Here is a 15177-nt window from a genome sequence, read left to right as displayed (position 1 = left end):
GGTTTGCAAATGGCTCAAATTTCTGGGCAATTTGCGCAAATTATGGCCAAATATGTGCAAATTATGCAAAGTCGGCTATGATTTGTGTAAATGCAGCTGTAATTTGCACAAATACCAGAACCTTCTCCAAAAGCACAATATTGCTGGGAAATCTATGAACTGCACAACCTGCTGCTGATTGGATCGGGTGTTACAAGATCATCTTCTTGGCTCGCCGCTCTGACCATGTCACTCCACTTCTGAAATCTCTTCATTGGCTTCCAATTCACTTCAGAATCCAATATAAACTTCTCCTGTTGACTTACAAAGCTTTTCACTGTCTAGCTCCTTCCTATCTTTCCTCTCTCATCTCACACTATTGCCCCGCTCGTGCTCTTCGCTCCTCTGATGCCATGTTTCTCGCCTACCCAAGGGTCTCTACTTCCCTTGCTCGGCTTCGTCCATTTTCTTCTGCTACCCCTTATGCCTGGAACGCTCTTCCAGAACATTTGAGAACTACAAGTTCAACCGCAGCTTTTAAAGCTCAGCTAAAAACTTTTCTTTTCCCTATAGCCTTCAAATATTGAGTTTGTTCTGACTCTATACTGTTTATCTTCACCCTACCCGGTGCCTGTTTACACTTCCCTGTGCCTGTTTGCTTTCTCTTCCCCTCCTTATTGTTTCATTATGGTTTTATTAGAATGTAAGCCTATACGGCAGGGTCTTGCTATTTACTGTTTTACTCTGTACAGCACCATGTACATTGATGGTGCTATATAAATAATAATAATAATAATAATAATAATAATAATAATAATACAACGGAAACCCAAACAAAATCTGGGTGACATGAGCCTAGTAAAACCTGTTGAACTCCACCCCTCAACAGATTTCTCCGACATGTTGAACTCCACCCCTCAACAGATTTCTCCGACATGTTGAACTCCACCCCTCAACAGATTTCTCCGACATCTACCCACCCAGTGGGAAGGGAAGCAGCTCAATAGGGGGGACGTCAGCAGTCCCCCCCACCCCCTTTTCATTCTTAAGGAGCAAAATACGACAGCTGCTGCTTATTTTTTTATTTTTTTTATTACATTTATATACCGCCCCCATAGCTAGAGCTTGCTGGAGACTGCTCACCAGAATTAAATCGTAGTCCCTATGGCAATGGTGGCAACTGTAATTGTTGACTATACTGTGTGTTTCTCTGGTATAATTTGTCCCCCTTTGTATTTCATGCAGATCATTTTTTAACTATGGAAGAGAGCAGCCAGGCATGACAAAGAAATCCTTGCCACCTTCTTCCAAGGAGTAGTCATGTTGGAGGGGTTGGTAGCCTGGGTCCTCAACAACTACCTGGGCAAATATGTCAGTAACCTGAACACAGACCAACTCTCTGTAGCTCTTCTGAAAGGTAAGGTGTATGAATAATATTGACAAACTAATTTTTCAAAGGATTCCCCCCCCCCAAAGTTTTGTGTTGTATTGATTCCCCCCCCCCCTTCCCCCGGCTCTTAGCTTTTGACGTCTGCTTTTTTCTCCTTGGTTTAATGCAATGAATGTTGAATGACAGGAGGTGAAAACCTTGTGTGATGTGGGTAAAACAGTCAGTTTTTGTGTTCTACTAGTATAGAACAGTAGCTAGAATGTAAGAAAACTGGGTTGACGTTCCCAGTTTGGGCAACTTGCCATCTTTTGGCCTAACCTAACTCTGAGGATAGTTATTAGGCCGTGTTCATGCAAACTGTTATGCCAATGCTCACTTATCAGTGATGAGCAAGTGTGCTGGAGCACGCTGCCTAGTAGTTCCTGCTTGGCTCCTCCTACAGCTGAGAGTAGATAAACTAATTTGGAACTTACCGGGGCAGAAAAGCTTAGCAGTGTATCAGAACCTGGATCTTGGCTTGAGACTTCTGTATCATGCCATGATCCACAAGCCAATTACAAACCTTGGCTTTAAACTCTGGCATGTTAGAGGAGAGAAAAAGCAAAGGAGTCCAGGTGCGGACATAATGGTAAGCTCTTCTGTCCTCATAAGTTCCTGGTCCTTGTTGGATGAGAGCCAAGCAGGTGTGATCAGGCAGTGTCCACCAGCACACTTCCTTGCTACCAATAAATCAATATCCTGAACAGTGCTGGCCTAGTGTTTTGGGTAGATGCAATCAGTAACATCATTCTGCACTTGTTGGAGAGAGGGCAGAATACAGGTGTGAACTATACCTTTGGGACTGTTCCTGACTGTTAGAGCGGTATGACAGTGGAACCAATTACCTAGGGAGGTGGTGGGCTCTCCCACCCTAGAAGCGTTTAAGAGGCAGCTTGCAGCCGTCTGTCAGGTATGCTTTAAGGTGTATTCCTGCATTGAGCAGGGGGTTGGACTTGATGGCCTTATAGGCCTCTTCCAACTCTGCTATTCTGTGATTCTACGAGATGCTGTTGGTTTTGGTGTACCTGAGACCTGCTGGATTCTTTGTGGAATGTTTTGCTATCTTTTAAATAGGAACATAAGAAGAGCCATGCTGGATCACACACATGATAAAATGGCGCCCTCCACAAGGATATCTCAGGAAAGAAGTTTGCTAATCTGTCCTTGTTTTACTCTGTCTTGTTCCTGCAGGTGCAGTAGAGTTGGAAAATTTACCATTAAAGAAAGATGCCTTGAAGGAGTTATTGCCATTTGAGGTCAAAGCTGGTAGGTATTTGGAAGTGTGCTTTAAGAAGACAGCATTTCTTTAAGAGCTGTATGTGCTTCTGCAGTTGTTCAAGTATTACTGGAGCATCTTTTAAGAAAGTGTGCATTAATAAAATACTGATTTCAGGGTGACTTTAAAAAAGTAGATTGACTTAAAGTGACAAAAGCAGCACAATCATCTCCTTTTGCAATAATGCTTTTCAATATGAATGTCCCTGCCTGCATGTACAGAATATAAATGCCGTGTCCTTTATCTTGAGCTCTGCAGCCATTACAGGGATGCATGTAAAGCTTCATTGAAGTGAATGAGGCAGGTTTTGCATTTGGGAGCTTCCACATGTATGAGGAATCACAAACTGGGAAATGTTTCCATGTGTACTGATGCTGTTCTCTTTGACAATTGTAGGCTTCATTGGCAAGATAACACTACAGATACCATTTTATCGTCCCCATATTGATCCATGGGTGATTTCTGTGTCAAAATTGCACCTTATTGGCTCACCAGAGAAGCAAGAGGATTTTGATGAAGAAAGGGAAAGACTGTTTGAAAGAGAAAACAAGAAAGCATTTTTATTAGCACTGGAAGAAAAATGGAAAGTGAGTCACTCAGGAGTTCTAAGTGAAAGGTTTTAGTTATTTCTGCAGTTTGGGAAATGGGTTGCATTGAAACCTCAGATCTAATTTCTTGTTCAATGTCTCTAGAAAACCAAATTCTCCTTTCTCTCAAAACAGAGAAAATGGGATGGCTATTTCTTTAATATGCTGCAAACAAACCAGATAAGTTTTACAGTTTAAAAAAATTCAAGCCTTGCAACCTAGTGATTAATTCTAGTTAAAGTTTAGGGAAGAGAGAAAAACATCAGCATAGAATCACAGAATTGTAGAGTTGGAAGGGGCCTATAAGGCCACCGAGTCCAACCCCCTGCACGGTTCTGTGCTTTTTCCAAATCATAAAAATTGGGGTAGAAGAAGTGCCTTTCTCCATGTCTATTTGCCATATGTACAGTTCTTGTAAAGTTTCCCATTGCATGTGTGTTTGTGGTGAAATAGACATATGTGTTTGTCATGTGAAACAGGTTCACTGATACATGCAGCGTGCACACTCTTTTCTATGCAGAACTGCTGAAATACCAGCCCATGTGAAGCTGCCCTCATTTCTGCTGGCTGAAAAATTTGGCAAGCCTTTGTAGCTTAGCTTTTTCTTCTTCCCCTTTGCTGTGAGCTGTGCATGTATGTGAAGTGGACTGTTTCAAGACCCGGCTTTGCCAAAGGCAGAGGACCTCTCTAGGCCTTAATGGGAAGCTAGTTTCTGATTGCTGCTCAGTTTACTATCCCTGCCAACTGTGCTTATTATAGACCCATGAAGTGTTTCCAAGATGATGAAGAGCTGGCTGTTCTTTAAGAGCCTGCAAGTGATCTGGAATGCTTGCTTCTTCTTTTTTTTTTGGAGTTCAGCTTGTTGGGTAATTTCTTGGTAGCATTTTCTCTTCACACTCAAGACAGAAGCCTTTTCTCTCCGTTTTCAGAAAGAACGGGAGCAGGTAGCGGAATCTTACTGGTATTCAGTGACTGCATCTATCGTTGCAAGGATTGTAGAGAACATTGAAGTAAGCTGGATGGACAGACAGTCTTGTTTTTTAAGATTTTACGTTTAACCCCCTACTCCGCACCCCCATCTTAACTATTTGTGAGCAAAGAAAAGAACCTTCCTCCCTTGGAATCCAGTCTCAGGTTGCTGTAGCAAGTGTGAAATGTAAGAGAAGAATCTCGTCTGACTAGGCAAGGGAGCATTGGGGGTTCCTTACTGGCTGATTGATTGCATTTATGGAATGCACCTTCATAAAGATCCTTCAACCCCTGTTTCTGTTATTACACACAATGCTTAATCACCATGGCTTAAGTAAGTTTGTGCAGTTTTCAAAGATTATGGTTTCATTTGTCACACTACTTGTTTGTTTCAACACAGTTTCACATGTATCCCTGCCTATTCTACCTACTAACCTATACTATCTTCTACCATTCACTCTGTTCCCAAAATAATAAAAGACGTTGTTCCTACTCTGTTCTAAACCGTTTCACAGACAAACCCAGACTCTCACTTCCTCTCTCCACACACAACTCTCAACTCCCTCTCCTAACTCCTCCCTCTCACTGCTAACTGCCAATCCAAACCTTCGAACCACCAGCCAATCAGCATTCACTTCAGATTCTATTCACTCACTCTACCTCCCTATAGAATTAACCACTTACCAACCTTCTATTTGAAGTCCAAACCGCACTTACATCCTAAATGGCAATAATCATTAAAACATTACAAATATTTACATCATATATACTTCGCAATAAACAGTAAAACATCACAATTGCCCCCATAGTTGTGCTGTGCTTTAGAGGGGCTTGAAGTACTTTGTACACTGATGGTGCTATATAAATAAATTATTATTATTATTATTATTATTAATAATAATAATACTTTGGTAACCCACTGTAACTGTAGGGGTGATCCCAGACCCCCTCCCCAGTTCCAAGCTAGAGAGGAGGGCTGCAGCATCTGGCTCTGGCCTTCAAGATGTGAATTCCTGTACATGATGGTGACTTCAATGTTCACCCATTCGGCATGGAAGGTACTTCCATTTTGACAGTACTTTGGGCCCAAGCAGAAGACATTAGAGTATCGAATGAGGAAAGAACGGTGAAGAATTTTGCTACTGAGGATGCAGAGTGTAATGTGGGCCAATGCTATGTGTATGAAATTAGTAATATTTGGTGATTAACCAGCAGTTCCCAAATGAGATATTTTGCCCAAGTGGGTTAATATTTAAGCATATTTTTTGATGAACCATTTGCACCTGGTAACTTGTTTCAGGCAGACTAAAGAGAGACCCTGCTTCTCACTTTCCCCCCCTCTTCAGTTAAATATTCAAGATGTCCACCTGAGGTTCGAGGATGGCATCACAAATGCGTCACAACCGTTTGCCTTCGGAGTCTGTATAAAAAATGTATCTGTGCAAAATGCTGTAAATGAACCAGTGAGTAAATGCTTTACACAAAAGAATTGCATCAGATAAGATTTGTGGTGTGTGTTGCTTGGAGGGAAGGGTGGGGTGTGTTGTATTTCAAATTTCAGCCCTTTACATAGATGGAATTTTGAGTGGAAGAGAATTGAATTCAAGTGGAAGGGAGTATGAGTTCTAGGAAAAGATGTTGGAATGGGCTATTGAGCTGGGGCAGGGAGATGTTAAAGGAAATTTTTTAGCAAGTTACTGTGTCTGTGTGTGTGTGTGTGTGAGAGAGAGAGAGAGATATTCTAAACAATCCTTATGTTAAATGATTCCCATCCCAATACTGCCAATTTTAACACTGAGAATTTTCCCATCTTGTAGTGCCCAAATTCAGTAATGTGTGCTGATGTTTTAAATGTGGTGTGTTACATTTGTCTTGTGGTTTAATGTAATTTTTTTGTTGTTCTAAGGTGGAGGAGCTAATGAAGAAAAAGCAGCTCGATATTGCTGACTTCAGCATCTATTGGGATACTGATTGTGCTTTATTGGGAGACCTGCCACCTGGGGAGCTGCAGGTATAAGCAGCTGTGTGTGTGTGTGTGTGTGTGTGTGTGTAAACAGGCACACATGCAATAAATGATGTTTGTTTATAGGAATTAACATGGTTATGATTTCCAGGAAGCAATGGATAAAAGCATGGAGTCCCGGGACCATAACTATATCATGGAGCCTTTACGTACCTCTGCTCTTCTCAAGAGAAACTGTTCCAAAGAGCCCTTAAGATCGCGGAATACTCCACGACTTGAGTTTGATATCCAGTTGGAGACAATACCACTGAAACTTTCCCAGGTAAAAGCTGCTTAAGAAAGTTATACTGTAAATGGAGCAATTGCAGATGGCTTTAATATAGTACTTAGCACTGATGCTGACAAAGATACACAAGTCAGATATGTTTGTGTCCAAGTTGAATGTCATGACAAACAATTGATAGACCTTTAATGTTAGCAAAAATCCATAGGAATGAAATAATGATTGCAGCATCCAAATGCAGAGTATTCTCATAGGGCTCAGTAGAACCCTGTTTCCCCCCACCCTCTGCCCACACATGCATATTTCCCCAACTGCATACACATGTACAATACTCAGTTCAAAACAATATTTGCTATCCAGTCCTGTTCTTCCAGTCTTGCATTGCAGCTTTCAAATTGCCAGGTCACAATGCTGCAGTGACACACAGAAGCCACAATTGCTGGAATTCTCCTTCTGTGCAGGTTTTAGAGATTCAGGAGGCCTCTCTGGGTTTAAATCTAGAAACTCTTGGCTGTATGTAATGATTTCCATGACCACCCCTCTTCACTCTTTCACACAGCCCCCCATTTACCTGTTCACACATATACCTTCCATGCTCTTCCTGCTGAGTCCTTGCAGTCCTTACAACCTCATGGCTTTTGTGCACTATCTTCACAGTCTTAACAAGTGATTCCTTCCGTCCGTGCTTCAAACTTGTGTTGTGAAATAGCTAAGAGACTGAGCTACAAACCAGGAAAGCTGTTGATCTCAGTGGGTCTACTCTATATGTGACTAGGTCTGGATCCACCCCTATATGTCCCTAACTCTTTGTATGCTTTCATATAAATTTGATAGCACCTTAGCAGCTAAGCTAGTGGATCAAGAGGGCTCATTTCAAACACCAAAGCCAGTGTTTTCACAGCCATTGGCTGCACAGCCTTTTAAAATTACAGCCTGTATTTACCTCATTTTTGCTGTTGTTGCTGTTGTATTCCTTTTGTCTCATTTATCTGACTGACAATAAATGATCAAAACCACTAATTTTCTGCAAATCTATACATTCCTGGCTTTGATTTGAATCCATATTTGTGTCTCTTATGATCATACTAGGTATCCTGAACATTTTTCTGGAGCTGTCTTTGCCTTTTCATGTATCTGTGCGTGCACATTTTCCCAACCAAATATACATACTACTGGCATGTACAAAGCACAGAAATTAATTCTACTGTTCAGCAAGTAATATCAACATTGCTTTTAGCACTGTTCATTTTTTTCATGCAGACACAATACCAACAAATAATGGACTTCTTGAAAGAACTAGATCGGAAGGAGCGACAGATCAAATTCAGAAGATGGAAGCCAAAAGTTACAGTATCTGGAAAGTATGAGCTCTGTTTTCTTGAACAAATACTCTATATGTTCAGGTCCCAATCCCTGTTTTTTATTTGTGTGTTGATTCTTCTTCTCTCTGTGCCAGTTACCCACCCTTTGGGTTGGATGCCCCTGAGTAGTTGTTGTTACTGTGTGTGTGTTTTAATTTTGTTGGATTTATTTGTTTTGGTGTCTGCTTACCCTGTGCCATTTTCCTCCCAAGCCTTTCCTTCCCATTGCTCACTGGATCTGAAGCAGCATCTACTAGCTCCTTCTTGAGATTTGGAATGGCTGAAGCTTTGCTAACTGCCGTGCTGGGAATTTGCTTCCTGCCACCTTCCACACACACTGTTGAAGGAAACTTAGAAGTTTCATACTCCTGCACAGCTTGGAATTCTCCTGAGTACATAGCAATTGTTGTTTTCTTGGATTTAGCCTACAAGCTGTTTGTACAGGGCACCCAGATTCAGCATTAGAAAAAGTGATAATCAGAATCAGTTTCTTCCATCTTGGAGTAATTTGACTTGAGAGTCCTCTTTAAAGACCCATGAACAATGCTGACTTTATTTATGGCCCTATTTGTGGTCTTTTCTCCAAGGAGGTCAGAGGATAACTTTGGTTCAGTCAGAGCTAGATGGCTGAGTGGAGATTTGAACTCAGGCCTGTCCAGTCCCAGCTCTTCTTCTAGCCACTTCCCTGGCCTGGTGCGCTCCAGTTGCTTTGAGCTTCAGTACTCCGTCCTAGACAGGAAAAGAGATGTAAACTTTCTGGTAGTTTTGAAGCCATGGAAAAAACTGGTGGGTTCTTTGTATGTTTTTTGTTGGTTGGTTGGTTTTTGAGAGGGAAGCAAAAAACAGAAATTGAGGGGGAATTGAAAAATAAGCAATACTTTTTTTTAGCATTCTTTATAGATCTAAAGTCGCTTTGTTGCTTTAAAGCAGCCATCCTCAACCTGGTGCCCTCCAGATATTTTGGATTTCAACTCCTATCAGCCTCAGGCAGGATGGCCAGTAGTCAGGAATGCTGAGTATTGTAGCCCAACACATCTGTAAGGGCACCTGGTTACGTTCCTAGTTATGTTATGTACAACTCGATTTTTTCATTAAATTGTCATTATATCTGAAAACCTTTTAAATATACCAGACATGATAATTTTATGAGCAAACAAATTATAATCAACTTTAGGTTCTTAGTTTATGTTTTACCAAATGAACTTCAGCAAGTAGTCGCTGAAACATCTGTATCATCCGAGAAGGCAGAAGAAGGAGGCGTAGAAAGACAAGTCCAGAACACAGGACTTTGTAGAACAAAACCCCAGAAGTCAGGAGTGTCCTTCTTCTGCTTCTATTCTTATTCTTCTTATTCTTCTTATTAATAATAATATTTATATACTGCTCAATTATCTAACACAGATTCCAGAGCAGTGAAGATAGGTATAAACAGTAAAAGAAAGAAGATTTAAAAAGCAAATTAAAATTGTTCAATTTAAAAAGAAAGGAACCAGAAAAACAGTGGCTAGTCAGTTGAGGAAGGCTTTTTGAAACAGTTTTCAGGAGGTTCTGGAAGCAGCCTAGTGTTGGTGCCTGCGTGGCCTCCAGGGGCAGGGAGTTCCAGAGAAGGGGCCATCACACTAAAGGCTCTTCTCCTGGTGGATTCCAATTGGGCCACAGGTGGTATGGTCTCTACTCACATGTTGGGCAACTGAGCATAATTTGGAGCATTTCAGAATGTCTATAGTAATAGAAAAATTGGATCAATAATTTTAATAAGGAATGGAAGAAATAGTGCTGAGAATCTTACAAAGCGGATTAAAAACAAAAACATTTCCCCATGACTTCATTATTTCCAGACATTTTAAACCTCTGGTCTTATTACATAGTTTTTAGAAACCACTTGTGGTAGGGTGACTAAAGGATGGGTAACAATGTATAGACATCTTGTCAAAAATTGTAAAAGAAAATGTTTCATAATCCAGACCTGTTCAATTTGTCCAGTGTTTTCCAGACTTCCCTCCCCCCAAAGTCTTCACATTTCTAGTCAGGAATGGTGGGAGTTGGAGTCGAACACATCTGGAGGGTACCAGGTTGGAATAGGCTGTACTACATGATGCTTCTTCCCCCCATACCACAAGTACAAATGATAAGTTAACACAGCATGCTTGTGAGTAGCCTGGTTGCAACCATTATAAGACTTAGGGGTACTGTAGTCCTCACCTTCTCGGATTGTTCCTTAACCTGGGTGCAGTTACTAAGGGGAAATGCATTTTTTTGATACGTTTCAGTTGTCGAGAATGGTGGCTTTTTGCTCTGAATGCACACCTCGCAGAGATCAGAGAGCAGAAGGAACGTTCTTCCTGGGAATTTGCGTTGCATCGGGCCCAAGATGTTGTATCTTATACAGATCTGTATTACAAGAAACTGAGAGAAGTGCAACTTTCTGATGAAGAACAGGTATTGGACACAGCAGGGGTGATCATCTTGAGATGGTCATAAATATTGAGCTGCATTTGAAACTTTAGACTTTTGGTGGGTTGGGGCATGTTACACTGCTAATGTTTTCTGTTTTGTTGAAAACTGGCTTTGGGGCTCCTTTTTGTGTGAGACGTATTTTTTACCTTGTTTGGATAAATTGGTTATAAGTGATGCAGCACCAAACTCTTGCAAGTGAGCACTTTCACTGCAGAAGCAGTATTCTCAGAGGGGCTAAAATGTTCCCTGATGCCCTCCCTGCAGTTAGCTGCCTTGCAGCTTGATTGGCTGCTGTTTCAATGTCACTTTTAAAACAACTTCTTGCTAAATATGTTGCTGGGATATTTACATTTTGAATTCATTTATTTATTATTTAGTAGATTTATATCCTCCTTTTCAACTACAGTCCTTAAAGCAGCCCAAAACGTTTAGAAACATACAGCAGATATACCAAGAACGGCACACTTAAAATGGAAACACCATCCGCTTCGCCCACAGAGGAGCCATTTGAAAAGGGGGCGAAGCGGATTGTTTTTATTGTGTTTTCACTCGTTTTACGCATTTACCGACGTTTCCTTTTCCACGTGTAGGAAGAGATGGAGCGCATTGAGGATGAACAAACATTTGAAGAGCTGAAAATCTTATGCGAGATTGTTTACAACAGATTCCGTGAGCTGGCTGAGGTGGGAGACCGCACGAAATGCGATGTTTAGTAGCTCCTTGGGGCTACTAAAGACAAAAAGAAAAACAAATCATAAAAATAATTTTTAAAATATTTTTATATATTTTATTTATTTGAGGATTTTTATGCCGCCATTCAGCCAAAAAAGGCTCACATGGCGGCTTACAAAGGTATTTCTTGACAGCCTACATGGATATGACTAAGAGCTGAGACTTGTGCACATGAAAGAACATCAAAATTATTGATTTCATTTTTAAAATAAAATGTTTGAATCTCATTTCAGGAATGAAGCCTTAATTGTGACATACAAAATAGGGATTATGTCAGTATGCATAGCACGCACGCACGCACACGCATGAGATGTATGGATTTTGTTAAATCTGCTCCATCTTTGTTTCATGGATTGTTGGGTGTCTTTGATTCCTCCATCCACTCAACTGTTTTTTTTTTTTTTTTAGGGAAGTAGGTAAATTTTGTTCCCTTCCGCAAGTGTACACTTTAGCAAACCCCCCCACCCCTAAAGTAAAAAAATGGTCCACAGATCCATGAATTTGGAAAAAGCCAGGCTGCTGTGCGTTGGATTCGTGAACTCATTTGAATCTGATGTGGGTTTCTTCAATATCGCTAATACACACACACTTTTATATATAAAAGCCAAACTAAGAATAGCAACAATTCTGGCAGCCTGTGTTAATAACATCCTTCGCTTGTCATCAAAAACTTAGGATTGCTCCTACTCAGGATGTCAACCAATGAGCCGTGCCTCTTTTCAGCAGGCCGTTTCTCTCTCTCTCTCTCTCTCTCTCTCTCTCCCCCCCCCCCCCCCGGCTTCCCCATTTTTCTATTCCACATTCCTCATTGGGCTGTGTGTTTGGCTTTCCCCCCACTCTTTTTTCCTTAGACTTTTTTTTTTGTACTTCCACAAACTTGAAGATTGCACTATTTATTTATTTATTTATTTATTTAAGGATTTTTATGCCGCCATTCAGCCAAAAAAGGCTCTCATGGCGGCTTACAAAAGTATTTCTTGACAGTCCCTGCCCACAGGCTTACAATCTAAAAGACATGACACAAAAGGAAAGGGGATTGGGAGGGAGGAGGAGGAGGGGGAAAAGGAAAGCAAATTCAGGCACTACAATCTTAGTTGGAAAGTTCAGCAGTTACAGTTGACAGCAGGAGAGAGGGGACTCTCAGCTGGAGCTGGACCCAGGCACGGTGGAGAGGTGCCTGGCTGCTGCTTCCTCCCTCACTGGTGGCCTCTGAGAGACAGTTGGTAGCAGGAGGGAGGGGGCTCTCAGCTGGAGCTGGACCCAGGCACGGTGGAGAGGTGCCTGGCTGCTGCTTCCTCCCTCACTGATGGCCTCTGCAGAGACAGTTGACAGCAGGAGGGAGGGGACTCTCAGCTGGAGCTGGACCCAGGCACAGTGGAGTGGTGCCTGCCTGCTGCTTCCTCCCTCACTGGTGGCCTCTGCAGAGACAGTTGACAGCAGGAGGGAGGGGACTCTCAGCTGGAGCTGGACCCAGGCTCGATGGAGAGGTGCCTGGCTGCTGCTTCCTCCCTCACTGGTGGCCTCTGCAGAGACTCTTAATGATCCTGTGGTGGGTCCATTTCTATCAGTACTCACCCCCTTAGTTGAGGGAGTGATAGCAGCAGTACGTGAAGCACATTTAGACAGAATTAGAATAATGTTGTCTAATGTTGTCTAATGCATTCACTGCAGGCACACTAATAGCTAGAGTAAAGGAGGAAAAGCAGCCGCTTTTTAATCTTTAATCTCTATTCATACCTTTGCTTCTTTTAAACAGAGCATTAAGGAGCCCTTACCTGAAACTTTGGAGGAAATGTCTGAAATTGAACTGGAAGCCAGCAGCAGCAGCAGCAGCAGCGGGATGCTTCAGTACCTCCAGTCCTGGTTTCCTGGGTGGGGGGGCTGGTATGGCGATTCACAGGAAGCGTTGGAGAACGACTCTTTTGAAGGACTGCTGTCGGAAACATCAGAACAATGGAGGCCGGAAGATGTCGCCGGTATGAGAAAACTTAATTTCACTCTCTAGATGCATGTGGTGCTGCCATGTGGATCCTGCAGAATGAGATGCTAAGTATGTTCCACTGACGTATTTATTGAAGGGGTTCTGTTTTCTTACCATAAGATAACTTATTTTCTTTCTAAAGCTCCTTAAGTAAAGACAAAACTCCTTGAGCCTCTCTCAGGCTTAGAAACACAAAGTAAAGACAGGTGGGTCATCCGGCTGTGCTCATCCTTGATTTGGGGGCAGTGATAAGGAGCCAGATCTCATGAGCTGATTGTGTGTTACAGAGGCCTTTTAAACAGTCAGCTAATTGAAGAGGAAATGCACCTTGGCTGTTTCTGGTGTGTGGGACGTGCACAGCTTCCTTCAAGGAAGCAGCAGTAGTATACTGAGGTGACTTCTAACATCAAGGTTAAGTGTAGACAGAGCTCAGGATTCCACAGCAACAATGACAACCAACAATTATGGTTGTTTAGACGTGTTTATGACATAGCTGGGGAATACATTGAGAGTTGCATTCCCTCAAGGGTAATCTGATTAGGACCACATGCCTGTGGTGGGTGAGATTGCAGTCAGTGGTGGGAGCCAAAAGTGTGGGGGAGGGGCGTGCGATCCAGTGTTCTTTTCTCTGCTTGGTTGAGGCGAGCCATAGTGGTTTTATAGGTACCAAGAATGTGCAGCTGACCATAGTTGGAGACTCATCTGCCTGCAAAGTGCCGATCAGATGGTAAACTGAGCCTTGCACCTTGAACATGAACAGACCGGGATCTTGTAGCTGTGCTGTCTTGGGTGGTGTGTAGAGGAAGCAAAGCCTCAGACGCTGTTGTACTTGCGAATGTCCTTCAGGAATTACCGGCCAAGAGCAGAGCCTTCTGCGGCAATGTTGCAGATGAAGTCCAGAGCTGTGAGTGGTGGTAGTGAAACCTTTCTGCCATGGCAGCAAAGAGCTGACGATTGGCCATTGAAAAGAAGGCATTGCAGTGTTCACAAACCTTAACACAGTTGCCGCTATCAAACCTGTCGATATTGACTGCAGGAAACATGGCGACAGGCACACTCAGCCTCCTCTGCTGGGGCTGGTTTGAAATTCTGATTGATGCAAGGCAGCCAGAGCTTCGTCTGCATATGTAGGCTTGCTGGGGTGGATGTGGCAGCATCCAGGCAGAAACGGAATGCTTCTTCTCTAGGGGCTGGTGGGGTAGAATTAGTGCGGTCACGGTATGATTAATAGCTAGAGACTTCCTTTCTAAGGAATCACTAAACTTTGACTGGGTTACTTTTAACTGTAGGTGTCTCTTAATCCCTTCATGTTTTGTTTACAGGCCTTATGCTTCTGGGATATCATTGTACCTTGGGCTTGTGTGTACAGAGGCGTTTTGTGTGTTCATAATTCATTTTGCTCCAATTTGCAATTAATTATGTTTGTTTAATTATAATTGACTTTTTATATTAAAAATAAAACTTTATAGTACGTTATTATAGAGGCTAATTCTTAAAAAAAAGAAAAGAAAGCTTTATGGACATAAATAAACTCCAGATCTTGAATTATAGTGAAAACTATTGTCGTTCATGGAATCTGCATGTCAAGAGCTTTCCAATAAAGTGTGTGTTTCATGAGAATTGGTCAATGGGAAGGCAGTCAAAAAGGGATGACCGACTAGCTTCCAACTTTGAATTATATTTAAGATTAAATGGGCATCATCTCTAGTTAAGTTTGGTACATTTGTTCACAAATGCGCATATATGTTTTTTTCAACCTCCGCCATTCCCTCTCATTGAACTAGGTGCTGATGAACTTTTCGATCCAGCGGCCGATGTCTCCAACATAAATACCTTCACAAAGAGGGATCACGTCTTTGCAAAGTTAAATCTCCAGCTGCAAGGCGGCTCTGTCACCTTGCTGCACACAGAGAGGAAGGGTCTGCAGACCAGTGAAAGGGCTTTCATGCAGCTGGAATTTTCAGGTACCGGGGGTGGGGGGGGGGAATCCTCTTGTGTCCCTACAAGGGCTTTGCTTCTTTAGCCATTTAACCACATTCACCTGCCACCACTGTGCAGCGGCATCAGTAAGAATTGCAATTGAGTGAGATTTACATGAGCTCCTTGGAGCAGGCATCCTCTTAGGCACTGGGCCTGTTCAGACAACACGCTAAGCCATGG

General features: G+C 42.3%; 1 protein-coding gene across 9 annotated transcripts in view; it reads left to right on the top strand.

Moving 5' to 3' along the window:
• The first annotated feature begins 1227 nt into the window (after nt 1-1227).
• Nucleotides 1228-15177, top strand: part of VPS13D (vacuolar protein sorting 13 homolog D) — a 168732-nt gene continuing 154782 nt past the window's right edge. For 8 of the 9 annotated variants that reach the window (XM_063145235.1, XM_063145241.1, XM_063145237.1 and 5 more), the window contains exons 1-12: nt 1228-1396; nt 2600-2674; nt 3081-3271; nt 4201-4281; nt 5587-5703; nt 6147-6251; nt 6355-6525; nt 7747-7847; nt 10118-10286; nt 10895-10987; nt 12793-13012; nt 14802-14981. In XM_063145235.1, the coding sequence (XP_063001305.1) occupies nt 1300-1396; nt 2600-2674; nt 3081-3271; nt 4201-4281; nt 5587-5703; nt 6147-6251; nt 6355-6525; nt 7747-7847; nt 10118-10286; nt 10895-10987; nt 12793-13012; nt 14802-14981 (1600 nt within the window). In that variant the 5' untranslated portion in view covers nt 1228-1299. The remainder of the gene's footprint in view (nt 1397-2599; nt 2675-3080; nt 3272-4200; nt 4282-5586; nt 5704-6146; nt 6252-6354; nt 6526-7746; nt 7848-10117; nt 10287-10894; nt 10988-12792; nt 13013-14801; nt 14982-15177) is intronic. The other variant, XM_063145240.1, reaches the window with a different exon arrangement.

This window comes from Elgaria multicarinata, chromosome 20 (genome assembly GCF_023053635.1).
Source record: "Elgaria multicarinata webbii isolate HBS135686 ecotype San Diego chromosome 20, rElgMul1.1.pri, whole genome shotgun sequence".
NCBI classification, from domain to species: Eukaryota; Metazoa; Chordata; class Lepidosauria; order Squamata; family Anguidae; genus Elgaria; species Elgaria multicarinata.
Note: the sequence above shows the minus strand (reverse complement) of the source record. Positions and strands in the feature narration are given on the sequence as shown.